The sequence below is a fragment of the Schistocerca gregaria genome, chromosome 8, assembly GCF_023897955.1.
Source record: "Schistocerca gregaria isolate iqSchGreg1 chromosome 8, iqSchGreg1.2, whole genome shotgun sequence".
In the NCBI taxonomy this organism is placed as follows: Eukaryota; Metazoa; Arthropoda; class Insecta; order Orthoptera; family Acrididae; genus Schistocerca; species Schistocerca gregaria.
Window position 1 is genome coordinate 212,427,507 of NC_064927.1, and position 27,561 is coordinate 212,455,067.

The 27,561-nt window shown below is 42.9% G+C and overlaps 1 protein-coding gene across 1 annotated transcript in view; it reads left to right on the top strand.

The window, feature by feature from the left end:
- LOC126284403 (uncharacterized) overlaps positions 1–27,338 on the top strand; it is a 297,854-nt gene extending 270,516 nt beyond the window's left edge. The window contains exon 10 of the mRNA XM_049983308.1: positions 26,699–27,338. Coding sequence (XP_049839265.1) covers positions 26,699–27,255 — 557 coding nt within the window. The 3' untranslated portion in view covers positions 27,256–27,338. The remainder of the gene's footprint in view (positions 1–26,698) is intronic.
- Positions 27,339–27,561: the final 223 nt, after the last annotated feature.

Below are 27,561 nucleotides of genomic sequence, written 5' to 3' on the forward strand. Positions count from 1 at the left end.
CACTGACGGCGGCGGTGCACAAATGCTGCGCAGCTAGCGCCATTCGACGGCCAACACCGCGGTTCCTGGTGTGTCCGCTGTGCCGTGCGTGTGATCATTGCTTGTACAGCCCTCTCGCAGTGTCCGGAGCAAGTAAGGTGGGTCTGACACATCGGTGTCAATGTGTTCTTTTTTCCATTTCCAGGAGTGTATATCTGAACTATCGTTGTCAATGTTCGTTTGCTGTCGATTCTAATAAGAATAATCACTGAACCGTTCACAGTAACACACTCTCTGCCCTACCTTCCTATTCATAACAAATCCTACTACCGTTACACCACAGTCTGCTGATGTTGATATTACTCTATACTCATGTGACCAGAATCCTAGTCTTCTTCTCACTTCACTTCACTGACCTTTAGTACATCGAGATTGAGCCTTTGCATTTCCGTTTTTAGTTTTTCTTGTTTCCCTACCATGTTGAAGCTTCTGACATTCCACGCCCCGACTCGTAGAATGTTATCATTTCGTTGATTATTCAGTCTTTTGCTCATGGTAACCTCTCCCTTGTCAGTCCCCTCCCGGAGATCCGAAAAGGGGACTATTCCTTAATCGTTGGCTAAAGGAGAGATCATCATGAGACTTCTTCAGTTACTGGCCACATGTCCTGTCGATACACGTCACGTGTTATTGATGCAGTGGTTTTCATTGCATTGCCTTCTGCATCCCCATACCTTTGATCTTTGATGAATCTTCTGCCTTTAGGGGCAGTTTCCCACCCCTAGGACAAGAGATTGCCCTTAATCTCTGTCCGCTCCTACGCTGGGTGGGTCTAAACAGGATGTCTCCGTTGGTTGCTCTGTCGTTTTCCTGTATCGTGTCCTCAATGTCAGACTGCCACGCAAATTTACCATCTTCGTCGCAGAATTATTTGCGATCTTGCGGGCACTGGAGCTGATGAGACATTCTCCCAGTGTTAGATTTCTCGTCTGTTTAGATTCTGTGAGCGCCCCATACTCTATCCAACGTTTGTATCCAGCACATAAAGTAGCCCAGACTATTCAACACGCCTTCCTCCAACCACAGCGACTGGGGAAGGAGGTGTCTTTCTGCTGCGTACCAGGGCATGTGCGAATTCTGGGGAATGAAAGGGCGGATCGAGCAGCCAAAGAGATATGTCGTGACCGTTAGGTCTTTCGGTGTGCTGTCTCCCTGCATGCTTTCACCTCGCTGTTGAGATATAAAGTTCTGTGTCGATGGGAAGACGAGTTGCTAAGAGTGACCGACAACAAGCTCCGTATCGTCTAGCCCACAACTCGGCCGTGGCGTACTTCCTCATAGCCTCTCTCGCATCGGCCACAGCCCTATGGCCCACGGATTTTTATTCCGTCGAGAGGACCCTCCGATACATGGTCCTTGTGGCGTGCAGATCACGGTGCGCTACATTTTATGGGACTGCATTTTATTTGCTGACCAGCGGACTGCAGCGGATCAAACGAATGTGAGTCGTGTTTTAAAGTTTTGTGAACTTTCCCATGTTTTTAACAAGATTTTGTTGATATGTTTTTAATGTATCAACAGGGTGGCTGGCTCACCCAAGTTTTTTGTAAGTGGTCAAGTAGTCGCATTTGCCTGTGTTGTTCATTTAGCTCTTCTGTGTTTTGTTATCCCTTTGTTTTGCTGTCTTGTTTAGCTATCTTCCGTCCACATTGGTTTTTTTTTTTTTTTTTTTTTTTGTTTTGCATGTGAGGGTGTCTGTGCGATAGGATAATTGTGTGGTCATTTCTAGTGCATGTGTGTACGACTACTTTAGTTCTTACCAACATTCGTTTGTTTTAATAAGTGTCAGGGCGCTGATAACCTAGCTGTTCGACGCCCATTAGATCACAAAACACACACAAAATGAGGGCGACTTCTTCTGCCGGAAGTCTTCGGCCACCATTGCTGACTGTTAATCAAAACTTAAGCAGCGGCAGGATTCGAACCCGGGACCGAAAACGCCAAACCACGGCCTCATAATTTACAAGAACTCTGTGGCTTGTGAGGAGACATCTGGTATCTCATGCATCTGGAAACTGGCGAAGGACTTGTCTTACCCGTGACATGTATCATCACTGCTCTAGTATTTTTTTCAAAGATGGACCAACATGTTATTAATCAGGTGGTCACAAAGGTTGAGCTCTCAGTGTACGCCGAGTAAGGATGATGTTACCCTGTTCGTCCTTCCCTTTTGACAAGGGATACCAATGTGAAGAAAGTCTCTTATAGTTAGGTTAGGTTAGGTTAGGTTAGGTTAGGTTAGGTTAGGTTAGGTTAGGTTAGACTATCATCCATACTTGCTGTCGTCCGATGTCTTGAGCTGTCGTCCGATGTCTTGAGCTGTCGGTGATGATCCATGCTTGACCGTCATGAACACATAACATGAAAAACTGGTCATTAAACTCCGCATCTAAGTACAGCGAACGATCTTCGTGTGCTTTCTCACTGAATTTCATTCTACCAACGTGGTTAAAATCTTGCTCCATGCTAGACCATTTCTGCCAAATCAGGCAGGGCGTGGATGAAATTGTAATGTACTTTAGACACTACCTCCAGAAAGGAAAGGTTGTTAAAATTTAACGTCCCACTGACAGCACCGTCATTAGACACGGAGCACAGGCTATATCACAACTGGATGGAAAAGAAACCGCCCGAGGAAACATCCTGGTATTTTTCTGCGGCGATTTAAGAGAATCTCGGGAAACCTAGATCAGGATCGCCGTATGAGGATTTCACCCGTCGTCCTCCATAATGTGAGTGCAGTGTCCTAACCAATAGGCCAACACGCACGTTACTAACACCAGATAAACACACAGTGAAATAAACTGGATAGAAGAATCAAAACGACACTCTTTCGATTGGCTTTGGTCTACAGTAAACTGTGTAAAAATTTGGTATTGCGGTTCTGCAATGTGAAGCGTGAAAAACAGTGCTTCATTACAGATACGTATATGCGGCAGGTCAGATGCTGAACCATCGGACAGGCATGTTGCACTAATATCGTACTCGTAGCTACTGCGGTCGGCTGCTGTATCCTCCTTTGCGACTGGGGCTACGGGTGTGAATGACTTGTCCAGGGCGCTGCCAGGCCAGGAATCCGTGGATTTATGAGCTTCGCTTAGGCCGTGGGCGCGCTGAGGACTGCCATTTGTTTCTTCCTAAAGTCTAAGCGATGTACACGCAAGCCATCACTCACTGCAGGGAAATGAGAATGCTGTTCTAAGAAGGGATGCACGTGGTTGTGAAATGTTTCCAGAGTGCAATAAGTCGTGTTATACATGTCAGTAGTCTACTCATCAACGGGGAAAGATACAAAGTTAGAGGAGACGTACATTGAAGCTCTATCTGCCTCTGTGTTTTCACATCGTGCGAGCATTACGTTAAGCATTGCAAAAACTACAGAGAACTTGCTCTTGTAATCTGTTGCATAAATTACAATCTTTATCTACCACTGCAGTTCTCCCATAGCCAAGTATATCTAGGTGCGTATCATTTTCTCCGCCAGCCAGTCTTAATGTGTGAAACTACATTAACTAACTAACTCCATTCGAACAGATCTCGTACGGCTCAATTGTACTGACCGGCAGCCGTGTCATTCTCAGTCGATAGACATCACTGTAGGCAGATATGGAGGATCACTTGGTCAGAATGCCGCTCTCCCGATTGCTGTCAGCTATAGTGACTTGATCCACTACTTCCCCATCAAGTAATTCCTTAATTGACCTCACGGGGGCTGAGTGCACCCCGATCTCTAACAGCGCTTGCAGATTTGGACGGTGCCCATCCAAATTCTAAATAAGCCCGACAGCGCTTAACTTGTGTGGTCTAACAGGAACCGGTGTTACTACTCCGGCAAGGCATGGAAGTACATTACTGGCTATTAAAACTGCAACTACAGGAAGAATAGAAAATTACGAAATTTAACGTATTGTTCTGGACAATATAGTAAGCAGAAAAAATTGTAAATGACTAGGGGGTAAACAGGACTATAGCTTCAGTACACAAAGCTGCTACCTCCGGCATATAAATGGCTGAATCATGAGTCTAACTGAGCTTTAGTTCCAACGTGGTTGATTCAGTCCATATTGTTTAACCTCTAAGCCACAAATGTCATAATGACTGACGAGTGGTGGCTTTCTAATGCCAGAAACGCATGGCTACATGTTTTCAACGGCTGGGTGGTTTGCAGTAAATGTTGACCGGGGCAAAAATCGAACAACTTGTTTATCAAAGTCGATCAGAATAGCATGGGTAACTGTCAGTTTCACCTTATCTTGTTGAAAGATAAATACAAGGAGAAGTGAAAAATAGACAGATCAGAGACACCGGCCTTAACACGTCAGACGTGTAACGTGCCTGTACCGTCATGATCGTGTTGTTTACTAACTGCCGCTTAACATCATCACTCCGTGTATGACGATGCGGTATGTAATCTGATAACGTTCGCTCTATGCACGATTTCCACTATAATCTGTAGCATTCACAATGACAATAAAAATCGAGACACCTAAAAATAATTAATGTAGAGTAATGAAATTTTGGGAATCCATTTGTCTAGGGAGGAACATATGTAAGTGATTAACAATGAATGATGACATGTTAATGCAAAAGCTGAGTAATTCATTGGAAATGCGAAATGCTGGTACATTAATAGCCAGTGAAACCGCCAGAGTGCTACACATGTAGTGGAGGCCAGTTCTTTGGATGAAGCTCCATGTTTGCAGCACCTGGTCGGTCAATGCAGGAACGGTTACTGTGGATGACGCTAAAGTTGTCGTCAGATGAAGTGTCTCACGTGTTCGGTAGGAGGAAAATCTGGTTATCGAACAGGCCAAGGGAACACATCGACGCTCCGTAGATCATGCTGAGTTATTCAGTTGGAAAACGCTGCCTGAAATTCTGTTAATGAATGGCAGCACAACAAGTAGAATTACCACACATATACAAATTTGCTGTCAATGTGTGTGGGATAATCACAAGAGTGCTACCGCTGTCATACGAAATCGCACCGTTTTAGCAAACGACGAGAGGGCTGTCGACAGCGTTGACTTGTTATTGTGCACTTAAAAAAAAAAAACCGAACTGCAGACCGTACCTACAGGTCTTAGTCGGAGTGTCTAGCACGTAGACAGATTGGCAGCAGCGTGACAACAGGCCTCCTTCTAACCAATACAAAGCCATCACTGGCGCCGAGGCTGTTGTAGCTTTCATCAGAAAACGCAACAGACCGCCGCCCTGTCAAGCAATGAGCTCACGCTTGATGCCCCTGGAGCCGCAAGGGTTAGTGTCAGCGGCAAGCACGCTAGAGGAAGTGTGCCTCGGAGTAGTCCTTGAAGTAATTCGTTGTGTCACTGTGCTGGCAACTGCTGCTCGCATTGCTGATGCAGATGCAGTACGATGCGTCAGAGCCATACGCTTAACACTATGGTCTTCCGTCTCGCCAGGGCCACGTGACCACCCAGAGACCGGTCTCCTTCCGACTGACTACCGCTGCCAGCACTTACGTGCGGACGTTACATTCCTGCCAAGTCTTCGTGCAATATCCGAGAAGGAATATTCAGCTTTTGGTAGCTCTATTACACAACCTCGTTCAAACTCAGTGAGGTACTGACACTGACGCCTTTGTCGCCTTAACGTCATTATTGACTTACATCAACTCACCATGTCTAGTCTCAAAGGTAACGAAAGGTCCAGACAAGTATGTTACAGTACGCTTGTTCGCCCACTGCTTGAATACTTCTCAGCAGTGTGGGATCCGTACCAGATAGGGTTGATAGAAGAGATAGAGAAGATCCAACGGAGAGCAGCGCGCTTCGTCACGGGATCATTTAGTAATCGCGAAAGCGTTACGGATTTGATAGATAAACTCCAGAGGAAGACTTTGCAGGAGAGACGCTCAGTAGCTCTGTACGGGATTTTGTTGAGGTTTCGAGAACATACCTTCACCGAGGAGTCTAGCAGTATATTGCTCCCTCCTACGTATATCTCGCGAAGAGACCATGAGGATAAAATCAGAGAGATTAGAGCCCACACAGAGGCATACCGACAATCCTTCTTTCCACGAACAATACGAGACTGGAATTGAAGAGAGAACCGATAGAGGTACTCAAGGTACCCTACGCCACACACCGTCAGGTGGCTTGCGGAGTGTGGATGTAGATGTAGACCGTTACAGCGTGTTTTTAAAACAAACCTGATTTGTATCCTCGTGGTAGCAATACTAGCACCAACCTTATGCGAATGGTACGAAATTTGAATAGACATCATTTTACAGCCGGCTGGGGTGGCTGGGTGGTTCTAGGCGCTACACTCAGGAATCGCGCGACCGCTACGGTCGCAGGTTCGAATCCTGCCTACGGCTAGGGGGCTTGTGATGTCCTTACGTTAGTTAGGTTTAAGTAGTTCCAAATTCTAGGGGACTGATGACCTCAGACGTTAAGTCCCATAGTGCTCAGAGCCATTTGAACCATCATTTTACAGATGGAGAAGCACGCCTACCAAATTTAATTCATGTTGCACAACTACTTCTTAGTGTTGCGCTATTTTGTTTCACTGTATAATAATGTCTATGACTTATACAGTTTTCCCTTGTACTGCTGTTTCAAGTGCACGTATGAAGGCAGGTAATAGCTCCAAATGAAGGTGCAGTATGTGGTCTGGTAACGTTCTTGGCTTTACTCTTTTGACACACAGGTACGTCCAAAAAAATAGTGCTCCAAAAATCAAGACTCGACTGGGAAAATCATTTGAAGCCACTCATTTGTTCAGTGTTGACTTTAGATGCAACACTGTCATTGATCTCTCTGCTGCTGCATCAGGTGAAGCTGCTACAGCAGTCACCTCGGAGCTACAGTTGTCGCCACTCTCTTCGGGTGGATACCTGTGTCGGAACAAACAAACCTGTATTTTGACTCACGGAGGTGATATGGCTGTACGGTCGTGCAAGGCAGAACGAACAAAATTTTTATCCCATGACGTGACAGTCGTGTGCTGCATGGCGTTGAGCATTGGCTTCTGAGCCCATCGATTCCGTATTAACATGACAGCTGAGAGATTCGTACCAACGTTGAACCATAAACTGCCGTCCCGTCAAGCCTCAATCCTTGCATCTCCCACCACTGCAGCATTTCGTACCACGATGTTTCTAAAGTTCTAACAGTTACTCTTTTTTTAAGGCTGAACCTGTGACATGACTCAGTTCATAAAATGAAATGAGAGTAACTTGTGATGATCCTATTTCTCAGTTGACTTAACGGCGCTGTCCTCTTACTCCAAAGTCAAGAGGCTCGCCCTGACCCTGTATCTCTGAACGGGAAACTCGCTGAAACAACGCAATATGGCTCATTTTCTGGGAATGCACAACTCGTTTTGCACATATAAAGTTCTGCGTGTAGTTAAACATAATTTTGAAACAGGGCAGCTACGGGTAAAATAATTACTCATAATTGACTAAACTGACTAATTCAGATTGTTAAAAGGGCTCTGAGCACTATGGGACTTAACATATGAGGTCCATCAGTCGCTCAAGACTTAGAACTTCTGAAACCTGACTAACCTAAGAACAAAACACACATCCATGCCCGAGGCAGGATTCGAACCTGCACCCACAGTAGTAGTGCGATTCCGGACTGAAGCGCAGAGAACCGCTCCGCCACAACGGCCGGCTATTTCATAAAGTACAAGAGTTTAAATACAAGTGTTAAAACTATTTGATACACAATACCCGCGTCAGGCTGTCTGTGGTAGGACAGGCAGGACCAAAGGGAGACAGAACATCATTCACGTTGTGATCTTCCTCTGTATCTTAACAGAAAAGAGTAACTGAGGTTTATTACATATCTATGGAAAACTCACCTATAGCGGTATTGACTACCAAGAAACAGAAGTAATTTACAATCATAAAACAGTGTCAGAATAATTAATAGAAAGCAGGTTAGATATAACAATAAAAACTGAAGCAACGCCACAAAAGAGGTAAAAATTCTTTCTCTAAAGAAACTTCAAGATTTACAGTCCAGAGTAGAACTATACTCCGCAAATAAGCGCCATATAAGAAAATTACTATACCAACAGATAGTGGAGGTATGAAAGGCGCACAAGAAATAATCGACAGAATTGTTGTTAAATATTACGTCCTGCATAGTACAAATAGTCGCTGTGAACCCTCACGAATTTAAAATATCTTTAGTCTCCTAGAGTTTGGCCAGTTCAAAAATCAAAGGTGCATACAAAGTTGCATACAATGCATTCAGTTGGCCGTGTCACATTTGCATAAACACAAAAAATGGTTCTTTGACATATGCAACTCCACTGAAAACTGCAGCATATGTTGGACTTATTTCAAAGCACCTGAAAAATTTACAATGCAACAACGGCTCTAAATGAAATTTTTGCATTCCAAAGGTCGCCGTAAGTGATTCTAAGAGCAAGACGAAGACGTTATGGGCAGTGGAATACGCTTCGGTACTTGATTTTTCAAAGCCGGGTGTCCTCCTTTTTTAGACAAATACTGCAACAAAAAAATGGTTCAAATGACTCTGAGCACTATGGGACTTAACATCTGAGGTCATCAGTCCCCTATAACGTAGAACTACTTAAACCTAACTAACCTAAGGACATCACACACATCCATCCCCGAGGCAGGATTCGAACCTGCGACAGTAGCAGCAGCGCGGTTCCAGACTGAAGCGAAATACGATAACAGTGACGGTTGTTATACAGTGGTTACACACTTTTAATCTTACATTTCCAAGTAGCTTTTAGCTTTACACCTCTTGGATATCGGTTTCCTACAGTTTAAGAGAAAGTGCAACGGTCAAGTCAGGCCTGAACGCAGACGTGCAGGGCTCATCCGCTTATGTTTCATCAGAATGGATGTAGTTTAAGTTGGCTTGTTTACCCCTTCTTTGTTACTTCATTTTCTCAGAACAGACGGTGAAGTTGGCTGGCACCGATAAAATTCCCACTTTTCAGCCGAGAGCATAAAATACAGACACATAGTTTTAAAGTTAATTAAATGAAAACTGTGTATCTATGAGATGAAACATTATCAGCACTTGCTTAATAACATCTTGGTACATCTGTGGATCAACACACAGCAGTGATTCTCCGTTTCATGGAGTCAACTTGTCGTTGATATATTTCCGGAAATACATGGGACCAGATGCCGACCGACAGGTAACGTAATTTTTATAAATTATGCGCCAGTGAGTTGTAGGTGCTGAACAGACTCCTGTAATTACTTCAGATGTCTTCTGCGGCTTGATGTCAAGGTAATCTGATGACAAAGACATCACCATGAGTTCACTAACATGCTTGTCAGATCAATACAGCTCGATTCTGGCCTTGCAATGCGCGCATTAATCCTCCTCTAAGATAGCATCACCGTCGACGAAAAACTCAAGCAAGAGAGGATGCAGGTTGACCGTTATAGCGTTCTTGTTCTCGAAGGCCTTCGAATACTACCATGGAACCACGCAAGCATAGGTGAACATTCCCCATAGGATAAAACTGCCCACACTGTGCTGGGTCTAAGATGCAATGCATGTTTCGAGTAGCAGTTCTTCCTCTAATGAAGGTCTATTTTTGACAGTAGTATACATAAGGTCACTAATGCCATATTCTCCTGTCCCATTCTGATTTTGATGTCCTCCTTGCTCCGTCAGCTATGGGTTATTCTACTAAGGATGTAGTGGAATTCCTTAACGTCATCTATTTTGTGACCACCTATCCTGCTGTTAAGTTTCTGTTCTCATTTCTACTATTTCTCTTTGTCTTTCTTCGATTTACTCTCAATTCATATTCTGCACTCATTTGACTGCTCGTTCCATTGCTTTTTCAATATAAAGATTGTACAGTAGAGGCGAAAAATTACATTCTGGCCGTACACTCTTTTTAGTCCGAGCTCTTTGTTCTTGGTCTTCCAGTCTTATTGTTCCTTCTTGACGCTTAAAGATATTGTATGTATATTACCCGTATTCTCCTATCGCATATCCCCAGTTTTCTCAGAATTTCAAGCACCCTTCAACCTTTTTATATCTAGCACATCCGCAAGTTTCTTTCCCTTTCTTCTGTATATTATTCTTGTCAGCAACTTGCATGCATAACCTGTTAAGCTGACTGTGCCACAATCTGCACGCTTGATGGCTCTTATAATCTTCATAATTGTGTGGGTGATATTTTTTTAGAAATCCAAATGTTACATCGCCACACCTACATTCTGCACACCAAACTGAATACCGGTAGTCGTTTTGTTGCCACATCCGCCAATGATTTTATAAATTCCGATGAAATGACATCTATTCCTTCTGCCTGATTGTATCTTAATTCTTCTAAAGCCCTTTCAATTTATTATTATATCACTGGATCCGCCTGACATATATCTTGCGCATCTGATAGAAGAGTTTTGTCATGGCTGGCTCTCCCAAGGCTATCAATAGTTCGCACAGAATATTGTCTACTGCCAAAAATCTTTTAAATTCTGGTTCTAAAACTGGATTAGATATCTCGTCTATACTGACGCCTGTTTCTAATTCTACCCCATCGGACAAGTCTTCCCCCTCGTAGAGGCCTTCAACAAACTCTTTCAATCTATCCGCTTTCTCCTCTGCATTTAACAGTGGCATTCCCAATGCACTGTTAATGTTACCACCATTTCTTTTTCGAATACTTACCATTTTCCATGCAGCCATTTCGCTTTGCTTTCCTGCACTTCCTATTTATTTCATTCCTAAGCTACTTATAATTCTGTTATCCTGAATTTCCCATAGAATTTTGTACTTCCTTCTTTTAACCATCAGGCGAAAGTATTTAATCTTTTACTCAAGATTTCTTAGCTGTGGCCTTCCTTGTACCAAGGTTTACTTTCCAACTTCTGTGATTGTATATGTTAGTGATGGCCATTCCTTTTAAACTGTGCTGCCTACTGAACTATTTCTTATTGCAGTACCTATAGAGCTTGATCCGTATCTCCTCATTGCTTAGTGCTTCCGTGTCCCACTTCTTTGGGCATTAAATTTTTCTGGGTAGCCTCTTAAATTTCTTCTTACTTTTTATCACTACTAAATTGTTATCAGAGTCTTTATCTGCTCTTGGGTACGCTTTAAAATCCAGTATCTTATTGCGAAATATTTTTCTGACCAAGAAGTTACCTAACTGGAATCTTTCCGCGTCTCCCGAACATCCTCTTGTGATTCTTGAACAGAGTATTCGCTATTACTAGTTGATATTTATTTTAGAACTGAGTTAGTTCTTCTTGTCTCTCAATCGTAGTACCGAGTATATTTTCTCCCGTAACGCTTTCTTCTACTCCTTTTCCTAGAGCCGCATTCGAATCACCCATGATCATTATATTTTGAACTCCCTTTACCTATTGAATTACCTGTTCAATGTATTCATATACATTCTGCATCTCTTCATCTTTGGCTTGCGACGTCGGCATATATAACTGAATTATCGTTGTCGGTGTTGGTTTGCTGTTAGCTCAGGTGAGAACAAATCTTCATTGAACTAATTACAGTAACAAATTCCCTGCCCTATCTTCCTACTGATAACGAATCCTGCTCCCGTTATTCCATTTTCTGTTACTGTTGATATTACACTGTACTCATCTTACTTAAACATAAACTCTTTAACATTACGTGTTTGTTATTCCAAAAGAAAAAAGAACCCTTTTGTAGTACACGCTCTTCATCGCACCTGGTATGTCTTCAGTTTCTAGTGCGGCTGCCAGACCTCGCGCCAGCAGCTCTGCCTCTACAAAAGTCTCATAGCAGTGTAGACGTTAAGTGACACCAGGTGACCGTGTGAGGTAGTACATGTCATCGTGTCTACTCTATTGCATAACAGTACAAAAACTCTAAAACTTTTCTCTTTCCCTCAGAAGAAGTGGACGAGTTACACAACTGAATTGAAACCGTTTCTGGGCATTGCTTCCTGTTAAAAATATTATGTGCTCACTGCCTTCTACAAGTCCTAGAAGTTTGTAACGGGAATTTCTGAACACTTTCTAGACATAGATAGTGAGTTGGAGGGAAACGACTAGCTACTTATAACGCCTTTGAGCATTCGGTTGACCATTACCTACTCGATTTTCTTCGCATGAAGCCTCAAATATACTGACAGATAAGGGCGCAGGTAGGGACTAACCATTAGCTGCCTAGAAAGTAGTTTTCAATGCTGCAATGCTATGTAGGAAGCACTCACATCTCAGCCTTACAGAGACTAACAGAAAAGATAAATATTATAGCGATTCCACGAAGAACTTATTGACCTGCAACAGTAGCAAGATAAATTATGAATAGTCGCTTGAGCAGAAACAAATGGCCTTCGAAACACTCGGTCTACATTTCGCAGATGAGACGCGTCTCGTTGTGAATTACGGGATTCCTACCGCCTACAGTCGGTCTGTATTCTGTTAAGGCGTTACAGTGGAAGTCTGGCAGTTAAACTTTCCTCCGAGCCGAAATTACTAGTTGCGTTAGTCGTTTGTCGGACCTCGTTTTCCGATAATGAGACAAGCGCTAATTACTTCCCGTTTCCCATTTCATCTGTTTATCAATTGTGATTAAATTCCCTGTTGATTGTCGTCTAAGTCGACGCACAATGTGGTTGTCAGGAAATTGCTTGTAGATTTAAATTGAAACTGCGATTTGCTCAGTTGGTTTAGTTTATTGTTCTCCTAGGCGACACAAGTAGCAACACTTAACGGCGTATTAGTCGATAAGATAGAAACATCTTGAGTAAATATCAGTAAGTGGGGAAAAGCTCATTCAAATTACTGTACTAAAAGCTTCTTGATATATTTTATTATAAGTATTGTCACACGGATAAATAATGCGAGGAAAATGCAGGATGTCCTACAGAGGATCGACTTTTGGTGCAGTGAGCTGGGATTGACACGCAACATACACCAATGTTAAGTACTGCGGCGTTCCTAAACAGAAAGACCCATTATTGTATGATTACACTACTACAGAACAATCTCAGGAAGCAGTTGCCTCCATAAAATATATAGGAGCACAAATACGAGTGATTTGAAATGGAACAATCAGACAAATTCAATCGTGAGTAATGCAGATGCCAGATTGAGATTCATTCATACAATCTTAAGGAATTGTAGCCCATCAATAAAAGAAGAAGCCTACAAAACACTCGTCGACAAATACTTGAATAACACTCGCCAGTATGGAAACCGTCCAGATCGAAGCGGACGGGAAAATAAAGGAGATCCCAAGAAGAGCAGCGCATTTCGTTACAGGTTCATGTAGTAAGCATGAAAGCGGTACAGAGGTAATCAACAAACTCCAATGACAGACGCAGCGAAAGAGGCCTTCTGAATCGCAGTGTGGTTATTGCCAGAGTATCGAGAGCGTGCTATCTTGGAAGAGCGCACAAGTATATTGCTTCCTCCAATGTATAGCACTCACAAAGCTCATAAAGATAAAAGTGGTCTGCTTAGAGACCACATGGGGCATAACAGCAATCGTTCTTCCCCCAAACTAGTCACGTGCGGAACAGGAAAAGGGGGCCAATGACAATGGTAAAAAAAGTACCCTCCGTCACATACCGCAAGATGGCTTGCGAAGTATAATTGTAGATGAAGATGTAGGTTGCAGCCTAGATTTGTTCTATGGAGGACAAACCAGGAGCTCGGGCAGGCCAGGCGTACATCCAAACATTGTCACGTACTTCAAGATGTTTGTGGTGTGTAGTACTGGAATATGCCATTGCGACTCTGCTCGTAATACCAAATCATCCCTGTTATCATATCTAATACTGTTCTCGGGAATCGTTGGTTTCCTTATGCTTTCAGCACTTCATCTGCTGTAACATGCACCGTTATCTACATCTACATCTACATTTATACTCCGCAAGCCACCCAACGGTGTGTGGCGGAGGGCACTTTACGTGCCACTGTCATTACCTCCATTTTCTGTTCCAGTCGCGTATGGTTCGCGGGAAGAACGACTGCCGGAATCTCTCTAATTTTACATTCGTGATCTCCTCGGGAGGTATAAATCGGGGGAAGCAATATATTCGATACCTCATCCAGAAACGCACCCTCTCGAAACCTGGCGAGCCAGCTACACCGCGATGCAGAGCGCCTCTCTTGCAGAGTCTGCCACTTGAGTTTGCTGAACATCTCCGTAACGCTATCACGGTTACCAAATAACCCTGTGACGATACGCGCCGCTCTTCTTTGTATCTTCTCTATATCCTCCGTCAACCCGACCTGGTACGGATCCCACACTGATGAGCAATACTCAAGTATAGGTCGAACGAGTGTTTTGTAAGCCACCTCCTTTGTTGATGGGCTACATTTTCTAAGGACTCTCCCAATGAATCTCAACCTGGTACCCGCCTTACCAACTATTAATTTTATATGATCATTCCATTTCAAATCGTTCCGCACGCATACTCCCAGATATTTTACAGAAGTAACTGCTATCAGTGTTTGTTCCGCTAACATATAATCATACAGTAAAGGATCCTTCTTTCTATGTATTCGCAATACATTGCATTTGTATATGTTAAGGGTTAGTTGCCACTCCCTGAACGAAGTGCCTATCCGCTGCAGATCGTCCTGCATTTCGCTACAATTTTTTATTGCTGCAACTTCTCTGTATACTACAGCATCATCCGTGAAAAGCCGCATGGAACTTCCGACACAATCTACTAGGTCATTTATATATATTGTGAAAAGCAGAGGTCCCATAACACTTCCCTGTGGCACGCCAGAGGTTACTTTAACGTCTGTAGACGTCTCTCCATTGATAACAACATGCTGTGTTCTGTTTGCTAAAAACTCCTCAAACAAGCCTCACAGCTGGTGTGATATTCCGTAGGCTCTTACTTTGTTTATCAGGCGAGAGTGCGGAACTGTATCGAATGCCTTCCGGAAGTCAAGGAAAATAGCATCTACCTGGGAGCCTGCATCTAATATTTTCTGGGTCTCATGAACAAATAAAGCGAGTTGGGTCTCACACGATCGCTGTTTCCGGAATCCATGTTGATTCCTACAGAGTAGATTGTGGGTTTCCAAAAACGACGTAATACTCGAGCAAAACACATGTTCTAAAATTCTACAACAGATCGACGTCAGAGATATAGGTCTATAGTATTGCGCATCTGCTCGACGACCCTTCTTGAAGACTGGGACTACCTGTGCTCTTTTCCAATCATTTGGAACCTTCCGTTCCTCTAGAGACTTGCGTTACGCGGCTGTTAGAAGGAGGGCAAGCTCCTTCGCGTACTCTGTGTAGAATCGAATTGGTATCCTGTCAGATACAGTGGAGTTCCCTCTGTCGAGTGATTCGTTGCTTTTCTATTCCTTGGACACTTATTTCGATGTCAGCCATTTTTTCGTTTGTACGGGGATTTAGAGAAGGAACTGCAGTGTGGTCTTCCTCTGTGAAATAGCTTTGGAAAAAGGTGTTTAGTATTTCAGCTTTACGCATGTCATCCTCTGTTTCAATGCCATCATCATCCCGGAGTGTCTGGATATGTTGTTTCGAGCCACTTACTGATTTAACGTAAGACCAGAACTTCCTAGGATTTTCTGACAAGTCGGTACATAGAATGTTACTTTCTAATTCACTGAACGCTTCGCGCATAGCCCCCCCCCCCCTTACGCTAACTTTTACATCGTTGAGCTTCTGTTTGTCTGGGAGGTTATGGCTGCGTTTAAACTTGGAGTGAAGCTCTCTTTGCTTTCGCAGTAGTTTCCTAACTTTGTTGTTGAACCAAGGTGGGTTTTACCCGTCCCTCACAGTTTTACTCGGCACGTACCTGTCTAAAACGCATTTTACGATTGCCTTGAACTTTTTCCATAAACACTCAACATTGTCAGTGTCGGAAAAGAAATTTTCGTTTTGATCTGTTAGGTAGTCTGAAATCTGCCTTCTATTACGCTTGCTAAACAGATAAACCTTCCTCCCTTTTTTATATTCCTATTAACTTTGATATTCAGGGATGCTGCAACGGCCTTATGATCACTGATTCCCTGTTCTGCACTTACAGAATCGAATAGTTCGGGTGTGTTTGTTATCAGTAGGTCCAAGATGTTATCTTCAAGAGTCGGTTCTCTGATTAATTGCTCGAGGTAATTTTCGGATAGTGCACTCATATAATGTCACTCGATGCTCTGTCGCTACCACCCGTCCTAAACATCTGAGTGTCCCAGTCTATATCTTTTAAATTGAAATCCCCACCTAAGACTATAATATGCTGAGAAAATTGATGTGAAATGTATTCCACATTTTCTCTCAGTTGTTTTGCCACTAATGCTGCTGAGTCGGGAGGTCGGTAAAAGGAGCCAATTATTAACCTAGCTCGGTTGTTGAGTGTAACCTCCACCCATAATATTACACAGGAACTATCCACTTCTACTTCACTACAGGATTAACTACTACTAACAGCGAAAAACACGCCACCACCGGTTGCATGCAATCTATCCTTTCTAAACACCGTCTGTGCCTTAGTAAATATTTCGGCTGAATTTATCTCTGGCTTCTGCCAGCTTTCTGTACCTATAAAGATTTCAGCTTCGGTTCTTTCTATCAGCGCTTGAAGTTCCGGTACTTTACCAATGCAGCTGTGACAGTTTACATTTAAAATACCGATTGCTGCTTGGTCCCCCCATGTCCTGACAGCGCCCCGCACCCTTTGAGGCTGTTGCCCTTTCTGTACTTGTCCGAGACCATCTAACCTAAAACGCTGCCCAGTCCACGCCACACAACCCCTGCTACCCGTGTAGCCGCTTCGTGACTGTTTCAGACAGAATGTAGACTCATTACTGAACACAGTGCCACTCGATATCCAAGCTGAAACTGGCTCTACACTGTGTAAGTCTCAGGGGTATGGTTCAGCGGTGAACAACCCATAACAATTTGGTTTACAGTGATGTGCCAAAATGAATGAGTACGTCCTAACATCACATAAGACCTCGTTTTGCCCGGCTTAGTGCAGCAGCTCGACGATACATGGACTCCACAAGTCGTTTGAAGCCCTCTGTAGAAATATTGAGCTATGCTGCCTATAGCTGTCAATATTTGCGAAAATTTTGGCGGTGCAGGCTGTCGTGCAGGAACTGACCTGTCGATTATGTCCCACAAATGTTCCATGAGATTCATACCGGGCGAGCCGAGTTCCTAATCATGCACTCGAATTGTCCAAAATGTTCTTCCAACTAAACTAGAACAATTAGAGCCCGTTGACAAGGCACATTCCCATCGACAAAAATTTAATTTTTGTTTGGGAAATGAAGCCCACGAATGGCTGCAAATGGACTTCAAGTAGCCGAACGTAATCATTTTCAGTGAGTTGGTCCAGAGTACCCAGCCTATTCCATGTAAACATAGCCCGCATCATTATGGAGCCACCACCATCTTGCACAATGCCTTGTTGACAGCGTGAGGCGATAGCTTTGTGAGGTCTGCGCCACATTCGAACCTTACCATCAACTCTTACGGACTCTAATCGGGACTCATCTGACTGGGCCCCGCCTCATGAACCATGGACCTTGCCGTTGGTGGGGAGGCTTGCGTGCCTCAGCGATACAGATGGCCGTACCGTAGGTGCAACCACAACGGAGGGGTATCTGTTGAGAGGCCAGACAAACGCGTGGTTCCTGAAGAGGGGCAGCCTTTTCAGTAGTTGCAAAGGCAACAGTCTGGATGATTGACTGATCTGGCCTTGTAACACTAACCAAAACGGCCTTACTGTGCTGGTACTGCGAACGGCTGAAAGCAAGGGGAAACTACAGCCGTAATTTTTCCCGAGGACATGCAGCTTTACTGTATGATTAAATGATGATGGCATCCTCTTGGGTAAAATATTCCGGAGGTAAAATAGTCCCCCATTCGGATCTCCGGGCGGGGACTACTCAGGAGGATGTCGTTATCAGGAGAAAGAAAACTGGCGTTCTACGGATCGGAGCGTGGAATGTCAGATCCCTTAATCGGGCAGGTAGGTTAGAAAATTTAAAAAGGGAAATGGATAGGTTAAAGTTAGATATAGTGGGAATTAGTGAAGTTCGGTGGCAGGAGGAGCAAGACTTCTGGTCAGGTGACTACAGGGTTATAAACACAAAATCAAATAGGGGTAATGCAGGAGTAGGTTAATAATGAACGCATTATTGTGGCCAAGATAGATACGAAGCCCACACCTACTACAGTAGTACAAGTTTATATGCCAACTAGCTCTGCAGATGATGAAGAAATCGAAGAAATGTACGATGAAATAAAAGAAATTATTCACATAGTGAAGGGAGACGAAAATTTAATAGTAATGGGTGACTGGAATTCGAGTGTAGGAAAAGGGAGAGAAGGAAACATAGTAGGTGAATATGGATTGGGGCTAAGAAATGAAAGAGGAAGCCGCCTAGTAGAATTTTGCACAGAGCACAACTTAATCATAGCTAACACTTGGTTTAAGAATCATGAAAGAAGGTTGTATACGTGGAAGAACCCTGGAGATACTAAAAGGTATCAGATAGATTATATAATGGTAAAACAGAGATTTAGGAACCAGGTTTTAAGTTGTAAGACATTTCCAGGGGCAGATGTGGACTCTGACCACAATCTATTGGTTATGACCTGTAGATTAAAACTGAAGAAACTGCAAAAATGTGGGAAATTAAGGAGATGGGACCTGGATAAACTGAAAGAACCAGAGGTTGTACAGAGTTTCAGGGAGAGCATAAAGGAGCAATTGACAGGAATGGGGGAAAGAAATACAGTAGAAGAAGAATGGGTAGCTCTGAGGGATGTAGTAGTGAAGGCAGCAGAGGATAAAGTAGGTACAAAGACGAGGGCTGCTAGAAATCCTTGAGTAACAGAAGAAATATTGAATTTAATTGATGAAAGGAGAAAATATAAAAATGCAGTAAATGAAGCAGGCAAAAAGAATACAAACGTCTCAGAAATGAGATCGACAGGAAGTGCAAAATGGCTAAACAGGGATGGCTAGAGGACAAATGTAAGGTTGTAGAAGCTTATCTCACTAGGGGTAAGATAGATACTGCCTACAGGAAAATTAAAGAGACCTTTGGAGAGAAGAGAACCACGTGTATGAATACCAAGAGCTCAGATGGCAGCCCAGTTCTAAGCAAAGAAGGGAAGGCAGAAAGGTGGAAGGAGTATATAGAAGGTTTATACAAGGGCGATGTACTTGACGACAATATTATGGAAATGGAAGAGGATGTAGATGAAGACGAAATGGGAGATACGATACTGCGTGAAGAGTTTGACAGAGCACTGAAAGACCTGAGTCGTAACAAGGCCCCCGGAGTAGACAACATTCCATTAGAACTACTGACGGCCTTGGGACAACCAGTCCTGACAAAACTCTACCAGCTGGTGAGCAAGATGTATGAGACAGGCGAAATACCCTCAGACTTCAAGAAGAATATAATAATTCCAATCCCAAAGAAAGCAGGTGCTGACAGATGTGAATATTACCGAACTATCAATTTAATAAGCCACGGCTGCAAAATACTAACGCGAATTCTTTACAGACGAATGGAAAAACTGGTAGATGCAGACCTCGGGGAGGATCAGTTTGGATTCCGTCGAAATGTTGGAACACGTGAGGCAATACTGACCTTACGACTTATCTTAGAAGAAAGATTAAGAAAAGGCAAACCTACGTTTCTAGCATTTGTAGACTTAGAGAAAGCTTTTGACAATGTTGACTGGAATACTCATTTTTCAAATTCTAAAGGTGGCGGGGGTAAAATACAGGGAGCGAAAGGCTATTTATAATTTGTACAGAAACCAGATGGCAGTCATAAGAGTCGAGGGGCACGAAAGGGAAGCAGTGGTTGGGAAAGGAGTGAGACAGGGTTGTAGCCTCTCCCCGATGTTATTCAATCTGTACATTGAGCAAGCAGTAAAGGAAACAAAAGAAAAATTTGGAGTAGGTATTAAAATTCATGGAGACGAAGTAAAAACTTTGAGGTTCGCCGATGACATTGTAATTCTGTCAGAGATGGCAAAGGACTTGGAAGAGCAGTTGAACGGAATGGACAGTGTCTTGAAAGGAGGATATAAGATGAACATTAACAAAAGCAAAACGAGGATAATGGAATGTAGTCAAATTAAATCGTGTAATGCTGAGGGAATTAGATTAGGAAATGAGACACTTAAAGTAGTAAAGGAGTTTTGCTATTTAGGAAGTAAAATAACTGACGATGGTCGAAGTAGAGAGAATATAAAATGTAGACTGGCAATAGCAAGGAAAGCGTTTCTGAAGAAGAGAAATTTGTTAACATCGAATATAGATTTATGTATCAGGAAGTCGTTTCTGAAAGTATTTGTTTGGAGTGTAGCCATGTATGGAAGTGAAACATGGACAATAACTAGTTTGGACAAGAAGAGAATAGAAGCTTTCGAAATGTGGTGCTACAGAAGAATACTGAAGATAAGGTGGATAGATCACGTAACTAATGAGGAGGTATTGAATAGGATTGGGGAGAAGTTTGTGGCACAACTTGACTAGAAGAAGGGATCGGTTGGTAGGACATGTTTTGAGGCATCAAGGGATCACAAATTTAGCATTGGAGGGCAGCGTGGAGGGTAAAAATCGAAGAGGGAGACCGAGAGATGAGTACACTAAGCAGATTCAGAAGGATGTAGGATGCAGTAGGTACTGGGAGATGAAGCAGCTTGCACAGGATAGAGTAGCATGGAGAGCTGCATCAAACCAGTCTCAGGACTAAAGACAACAACAACAACACTGTCCAACGAATGTTGTGACGAGGCTGCAGGCGGTGTCATGCTTTTAGAAAAGGCACACGGGCCCGTCTTCGGCTGTCACAGCCCATCGACGTCAGATTTTGCCGCACTGTCCTAATGAACACATCGTACGCTGCACATTCATTTTTGAGGTTATTTCACGTACTGTTGCGTGTACGTTCACAGTGACAACTCTACGCAACTGTCCGCTGCTCTCGGTCGTTAAGTGAGGGTCGTCAGCCACTGAGTTGTTCGTGGTGAGACGTAATGCCTGAAATTTGGTATTCTCGACACGCTCTTGACGCTGTGGATATCAGAATATTGAATTCTCTAATGAATTCCGAAATTGTGTTTCCATTGCGTCTAACTTCAACTACCATCCGACGTTAAAAGTCTGTTAATTCCCGTCGTGTAGCCATAATCACGTCTGGATCATCTTGTTAAAAGTGACGGCTCTGGCACTGCACTGCCACTTTGCATCTTGTGTACGAGATACTACCGCCATATACTATATGTGGATTTCGCTACCCCGTTCCTTTCGTTGCCTCAAGCTAAAATGGATGTGTGGCAACTCACACGGCGTCCAGCTCGACATCATTCGGTTTTTTGTCATAACATTTTACTATCGTTCTACGCAACCTGTCGGATTGATGCTCGCGTATCCTTCTCACCAGTGATTCAATCCTTCCGAAGTCCGAAACATGGCGACAAATTGCGCATGTTTCATGTTCTCTGGGTAACATGAGTTGCGACATCCAGCAGTGAAGTTGAGGAACGTTATAAACACCCATTAATTCAATACCCATCACGTACGACATATTTCTTTATATATAGAAATTTTTTCCGTACTAAAAAAAAAAAGCTTCAATTTGGAATACTTTCTTAACAAACATTTCCAAAGGCATGGTAATACTGGAGTATGAGCTCGGTAGCGTTTCGTTAAGTCGTTCCCAATGTAACAATTTAAATTGCTATCACCGTATTTCGCCCTAGTGCTGATTTGCTTGGCAGTTTTACAAGGTGAGACAGCTAACACAGACCATCCCAAATACACTCAACAAGAACATATGTGTCGGGGTGAGGTTTTCGCCAAGTTACAGCAGATAATACGGTGAATTCTCTCACATTCGCAAGTAATGTTTATCCTTTACAATCGCCATTATATGACAAAGAGTTGGCTTTTCTTTTTTTTCGCTTAGAATTATATATGCTTTTCTGTGGCACTTGAAAGAAGCAATAGATGTGGAACGACATAAAATGTGTAGGACCTGATCATTTAGTATCGAGATAACATCGCCCAAACCCACTGTTCCGCGCTAATGAAGAGTTTCCACAAACATCTGCCCTATTACACCAAAGATAAGCAAATACGTAATTCATTCACTGTTCGTGTGTATCTGTGCACTCACAGCCCATCAGTCGGTGTTCTGCTGTTGTAGGCATTAGGTAATGCGTTCGTAAAGCTATGCAGACATTCACAATGTATAGGACCGTCAAAACAAGTGAATATCGTTTATGGCGAATAGCTCCAGACTGTTAGACCGGTGGTGTGGATGTTTGCTTAATAATATCCAAGCTCTCACGATCTGTCTTTGCGAACATTATAAAAAGTGTTCTAGAAGTTGGAAGCCTGGAGAATTAAATACAACTCGGAAAGAGAAGATTAACTGATGACAAAAATGAAACTAGCAATGTAACATCAGTACCATAAAGTCTGAATATCAGTAAGACGCACCTCGGAACTACGAGAGGGATTAATTAAATGAGTATTTCGCGAACTCTGAGTTTAATGGCATTTCATCCTCTACGTATTTCTCTGCATCTACGGCTTCATGGCAATGACGTTCTAAATTGGTTGCAGTTCTCTGAATTTTTGCTACGAAAAGCGCAAAGTGATGTTACATGTTTATTCATAATTTAAGGAAGAATCTTCGCTTACCCGCATTATTGGTCCGTGTTTACTAATGGGAAGCTAAACACAGTCGAGTATCCCCAGTTCGTTAGATACGCTGGTGCCGCAGTTATTGCAGGACATCTCACTGGTCATAAGGAAATCCGTATGGTGCCAACATGACGGATGTCGCTCCCATTCTGCACCTCTAATGAAAGAATATCGTAAGACAACATCTGAAGAGCATTGGAAAAGTCTGCACACTCACCAAGCTTAACAAGTCTATAATTTCATATACGGCCAAACTTAAAACAAGAGGTCTATTAGAAAACACTGAAGGCTACCGAAGTCACGAAGCTCTGTATCTGTGCTGGCGTTAACTCCACATGAAATTCAACGTGCGCTATTGTTTCCGCAGAATCACCTCATAGCTGTAGCAACATTTTGACCATTTGGTATGAGAGCCGTGATAATAAACACACAAACTGTACCTAAGTTACGTGTTTGCATACCTTCGGTATAACAGGGCACACGTTAGTGGAATCTCCTACCCTGACGGCAGAAGAGTGGTCTGCGATGCTGTTACCTCGATACTATTTGATCATGTGCTATACGTGTAACGTCATTCAAGTTCTCTTAGAAGCTTCTTTCAAATGACACTGGTAAAAGTAGATATTTTCATTAGTAAAAAGGAAAATCTGTGCTGTAATTCGACGACTACAACCGATAAAAATCACTTGCGAAATTCTCCATGTTGTCCACCATAACCTTGTTATGTTTTTTCATGCTGGATAAAAAATGGTTCAAATGGCTCTGAGCACTATGGGACTTAACATCTGTGGTCATCAGTCCTGTACAACTTAGAACTACTTAAACATAACTAACCTAAGGACATCACACACATCCATGCCCGAGGCAGGATTCGAACCTGCGACCGTAGCGGTCACGCGGTTCCAGACTGAAGCGCCAGAACCGCGCGGCCACACCGGCCGGCTCATGCTGGATACATTTGGGGTGTCCTGTCTCAGCTGCCTCACCTTGTATGTTATTCGATCTCGAGAGTTTTCTCGACAGCGATATTACAAACCTTTGCGCATTGTACTCTTCGACTATGAGCGGCCCAGATTAATCTCGAGCGCTAGAAGGTTCTTCCAAAACCTGTCAAGAGATTCTGCACAGATACAGAACCTGTAGACGCAATATGCGAGGATATAAAACACTTGTATTTTTACATGCCTATTCATTAATATCCTAATGTCAAATACGCAAGAAAAAGGAGACATCTCAACCCTGGCTGTGAGCAATATCATCATAGTGACTTAAGACAAAAAGGTGTACATGTCGCCTGGCAACAAACGGACTGTCTACATTGGACGTGTCATGGGGATATGGTTGCTGCGCACAAGGAGTCTGCCAGCAGCATTCCGAAAAAATGAATCTCGCGTACATTGTGACTTCATCTCAGCTTATTTCTCTTTTCCTAGAGTACTAATTACTGAACGTACACAGTCTGTTAAATACAGGGAAAGTTTATTTGTTTCTCATTGTACCACATTTATGTACTTGTACTGTGTGGCTCTAATTACGCACTGCTGATTCTGCACATTTTCACGTCAGGCATTAGGTCTTTTCCGAAACGTGTGTGGAACTCGATAACAAAATTTTGGTGAAGCTATATAGTACTTATGACGATGGTATAGTTTAAGAAGTATTTCCTGTTTACAGGGTGATTCCATGACGATCCTACATATTTTCAGGGATGATGAAAAAGGATACTTGTATCAATTTGATGTAGGGGACTTTGGTTATTTGTATCAATTTGAGGTAGAGGACAGTGGTCCGGAAACCATTGAGTCGGGAGCTACAAATTAAAATCGTTGTAATAGCTCTGATAGAACCGGTACTGTTGTTGCTGAAAATTTAGTGCACGCAACTTTCAGAGATGATAGTAACCACCAAAAAGAAAAAAAAGTTAGTTGCCCACGGGCTCTAAAATGAATAGCTTAATAGCTATGGGCACTTCTTCATCTTCACTACTGTGAAACGCGCTCCCTCCACTGCACAAGTGCTCCTTGTTCTTAAGGTATACATTTTAAGGCCAATTTTTACTGGAAATTTAGGTCATACTACCTCCACCCAAAGAACGGAAACCAAGGAGCTCGCAGTAGAAGATTTGTGTTTGACAGTATCGAAGAGGCGCACGTGCTTGTGGCTCTGAAATTCATTTTGAAGCCCACAACGGCGCTATATTTTTCTTGTTTTGGTTGACACTACGCCCTCTGAATTTTGCCCACACTACAATCTCAGGAACTACAGTACTGAAATATGTAGGCATATTTCAATGTCAGATATATCTGATCGATTTTCGCATATGAGTAACGTCTCGGTCGTTTTCGAACCCGGATCCCTCACCTCAAATTAATACAATTACTTTTCTCTACTGTTTGTAACTTCATCGTGGAATAACCGTTGTTTCGGTTTCCTACGTAACAGGCTACCAGCTGAAAAATGCCCCTCCCAGTGCACAGAAAGGAGATTACATTCCAAAGAACAGACTGTGACTGAGAAGTAGGCTACCAGCTGCCTCACTCTACATCCGTCAGCATGTTTAAAAACTTTTCCAAAAATTTTAGCGTGCGAACATATTCGCTGTCTTCTTAACATGCAACTCACCTCTCACTTCCAAAAGCTCCACTAACAGCAACTCGCTCACACCCACAAGTACATCGCTGTAAGTTGCTCGTACCCACTCACCCCCACTTTGCCATTCTCACTCACTCATTCAGCCGAACTCGTTGTAATTATCTCTTTGTGTCTAACTGTCACTGTCTCCTGCATCCCAACCGCAATCTCCTTCATTATGTCTTACTACTATTGTCTCCTCATTAGAAATGTCTCGCTATTGCTCTCTCTTATTTTTAGTATCTGAACCATTCCTTCTTACTGCTCTTGTGTCTTCTCGAGCGTGCGACCGTAGCACCAGCGCCGTTCCGGACTGAAGCGCCTAGAACAGCTCGGCCACAGCGGTCGGCTCCCGTATTTATTGCTTTCCTGTCTCTTTCCCACTTTTACAAAAAGTGCCATATTCTCCTTGAGCATAAAAAACAGTAATATGTCCACGTACCAGATTTAGAAAAATTTTAATGGTGCTGATAGAGGTACAATGAGGCTCTGGTAACCCACTTTTGAGTTTGTGTGTTTTACGTGGAAGCTTGTTCGTCTTTTTTGCACCCCTATAGGAGCAATTTTCCGCAGGTTTGTCGACCAAAATAGGGCATGTAATTCATATGAAAGTTTGTTAGTTTACTTGTGTGAAAGTGAAATAACGCAGAATAGATTTCACACCTTTTATCGGATTTTACGCACACAAAAATTTTGCATGCGGTTCAATAGCCACAACATGGGGCTCCCCAACCAATAACGGAAATATTTCACTGCTTCATCGCTTTATGAACTGCGTTTTCTCCTCAAACAGGATTTTAAGTGAGTGTTTTGCTTATACGATTCTGGTAACTGTTACCTCCCTATCTCGCAAACGCATAAAGATATTTAAAAGAATTTCAGAGTGTTTGAGATATAGATCTTAAAAATATATCGTGAAATTTACAGTAATGTGTTTGCATAACCACCTTGGAATCTGCGACTTGGTTTTCGAATCGAAAAAGCATGTTTTTTGGATGTATCTCGATAAAGGGGAAAGATTTTTGAAAACGGGAAGATAGTGCTTCTAGATAAATCCCTAGAGAATATACCATTAACATTGGAGTAAAAATTGAGGTAAGGTCCCATGAAAAACCTGTTTTTATGCACAGAATTTTTGTACACAATAACTTTGCGTGTTGTCACATGTGTACCGATGAATCCTGAAGCCTAAAATTTTTTAATTACTTCTATAGAAGAGGCTTTCTATGTCTTTGTTTCAGTGAGTTGTTCAATACTTTTTACGTTTCTTAATATTTTCTTACAACATATTACTATAGCGTTAAGTGTTTGATGAAAAAATACTTTCTGATAATCGCTGTATTAACAAGATTCCTAATGTTTGATTTTACAGATGTAGCTGGTGGCAACACCGCAGAGATGTTTGCATCATCCCCGGTCGTTTTCTGCAACAAGACAATGGACGTCTTCCTCAGGGTGAAAGATGTCGATAAATCACCAGAAAGCAAGCTCAAAGGAAATGAAAATGACAGAAAGGAGGGCACAGACAGGCGGCAGGGTCCCAGTTCTGAAGACTCATTGCCGCTGGATCCCAGAGAGGCCTCCAGTGAGATATCTGGAGACCAACAGAGCAATGATCACGAAACACACAGGGACGAAGGGCTGTACGCCGGCACTGGACAAGACTCATCGCTCGAGGATGAAGAGGGCGGCTCACCTACCAACGGCCACCAGTTGCACGTTGGGTCCGATGCCAGTGAGAGTTCCGGAGACTACGATATGGCACTAGACGATGGTCCACCCAGGGCTGACGACTACGTGTCAGCCGTCGGGTACTTCGGCGCTTTGGAATCGAGCTTTGAGACACGGAGCGGCGACGATTTGCGCGAGGAAAGCGAACGGGACAGGTCCGCCGAAACACTGACAGGTCCACATACCGCAAACAGGTAGACCACTCACCAAGAATTCAGGAGCTCCAGTTCCCCAAGAAAACCAGCCTCTAGGGAAACCTATGTTGCCAATCGATTCTTTGACACACATGCAGTTGTTTTCAATAAAAAATTAATGTTTATGCAAAACTTGTTAAAAATCTTTTTATTCCCGTAGAATTTTTCAGTGTCTCTGCATCTCGTATACGATATGCCAGTCTATGACTTGTGATTTCAACTTGGTGCATGTCAAATTTAAAACAACGCAATAACCCACAAAATTGGACAAGTTTCACAGAAGCACGAAATTAATTGCGAACTTCGATGA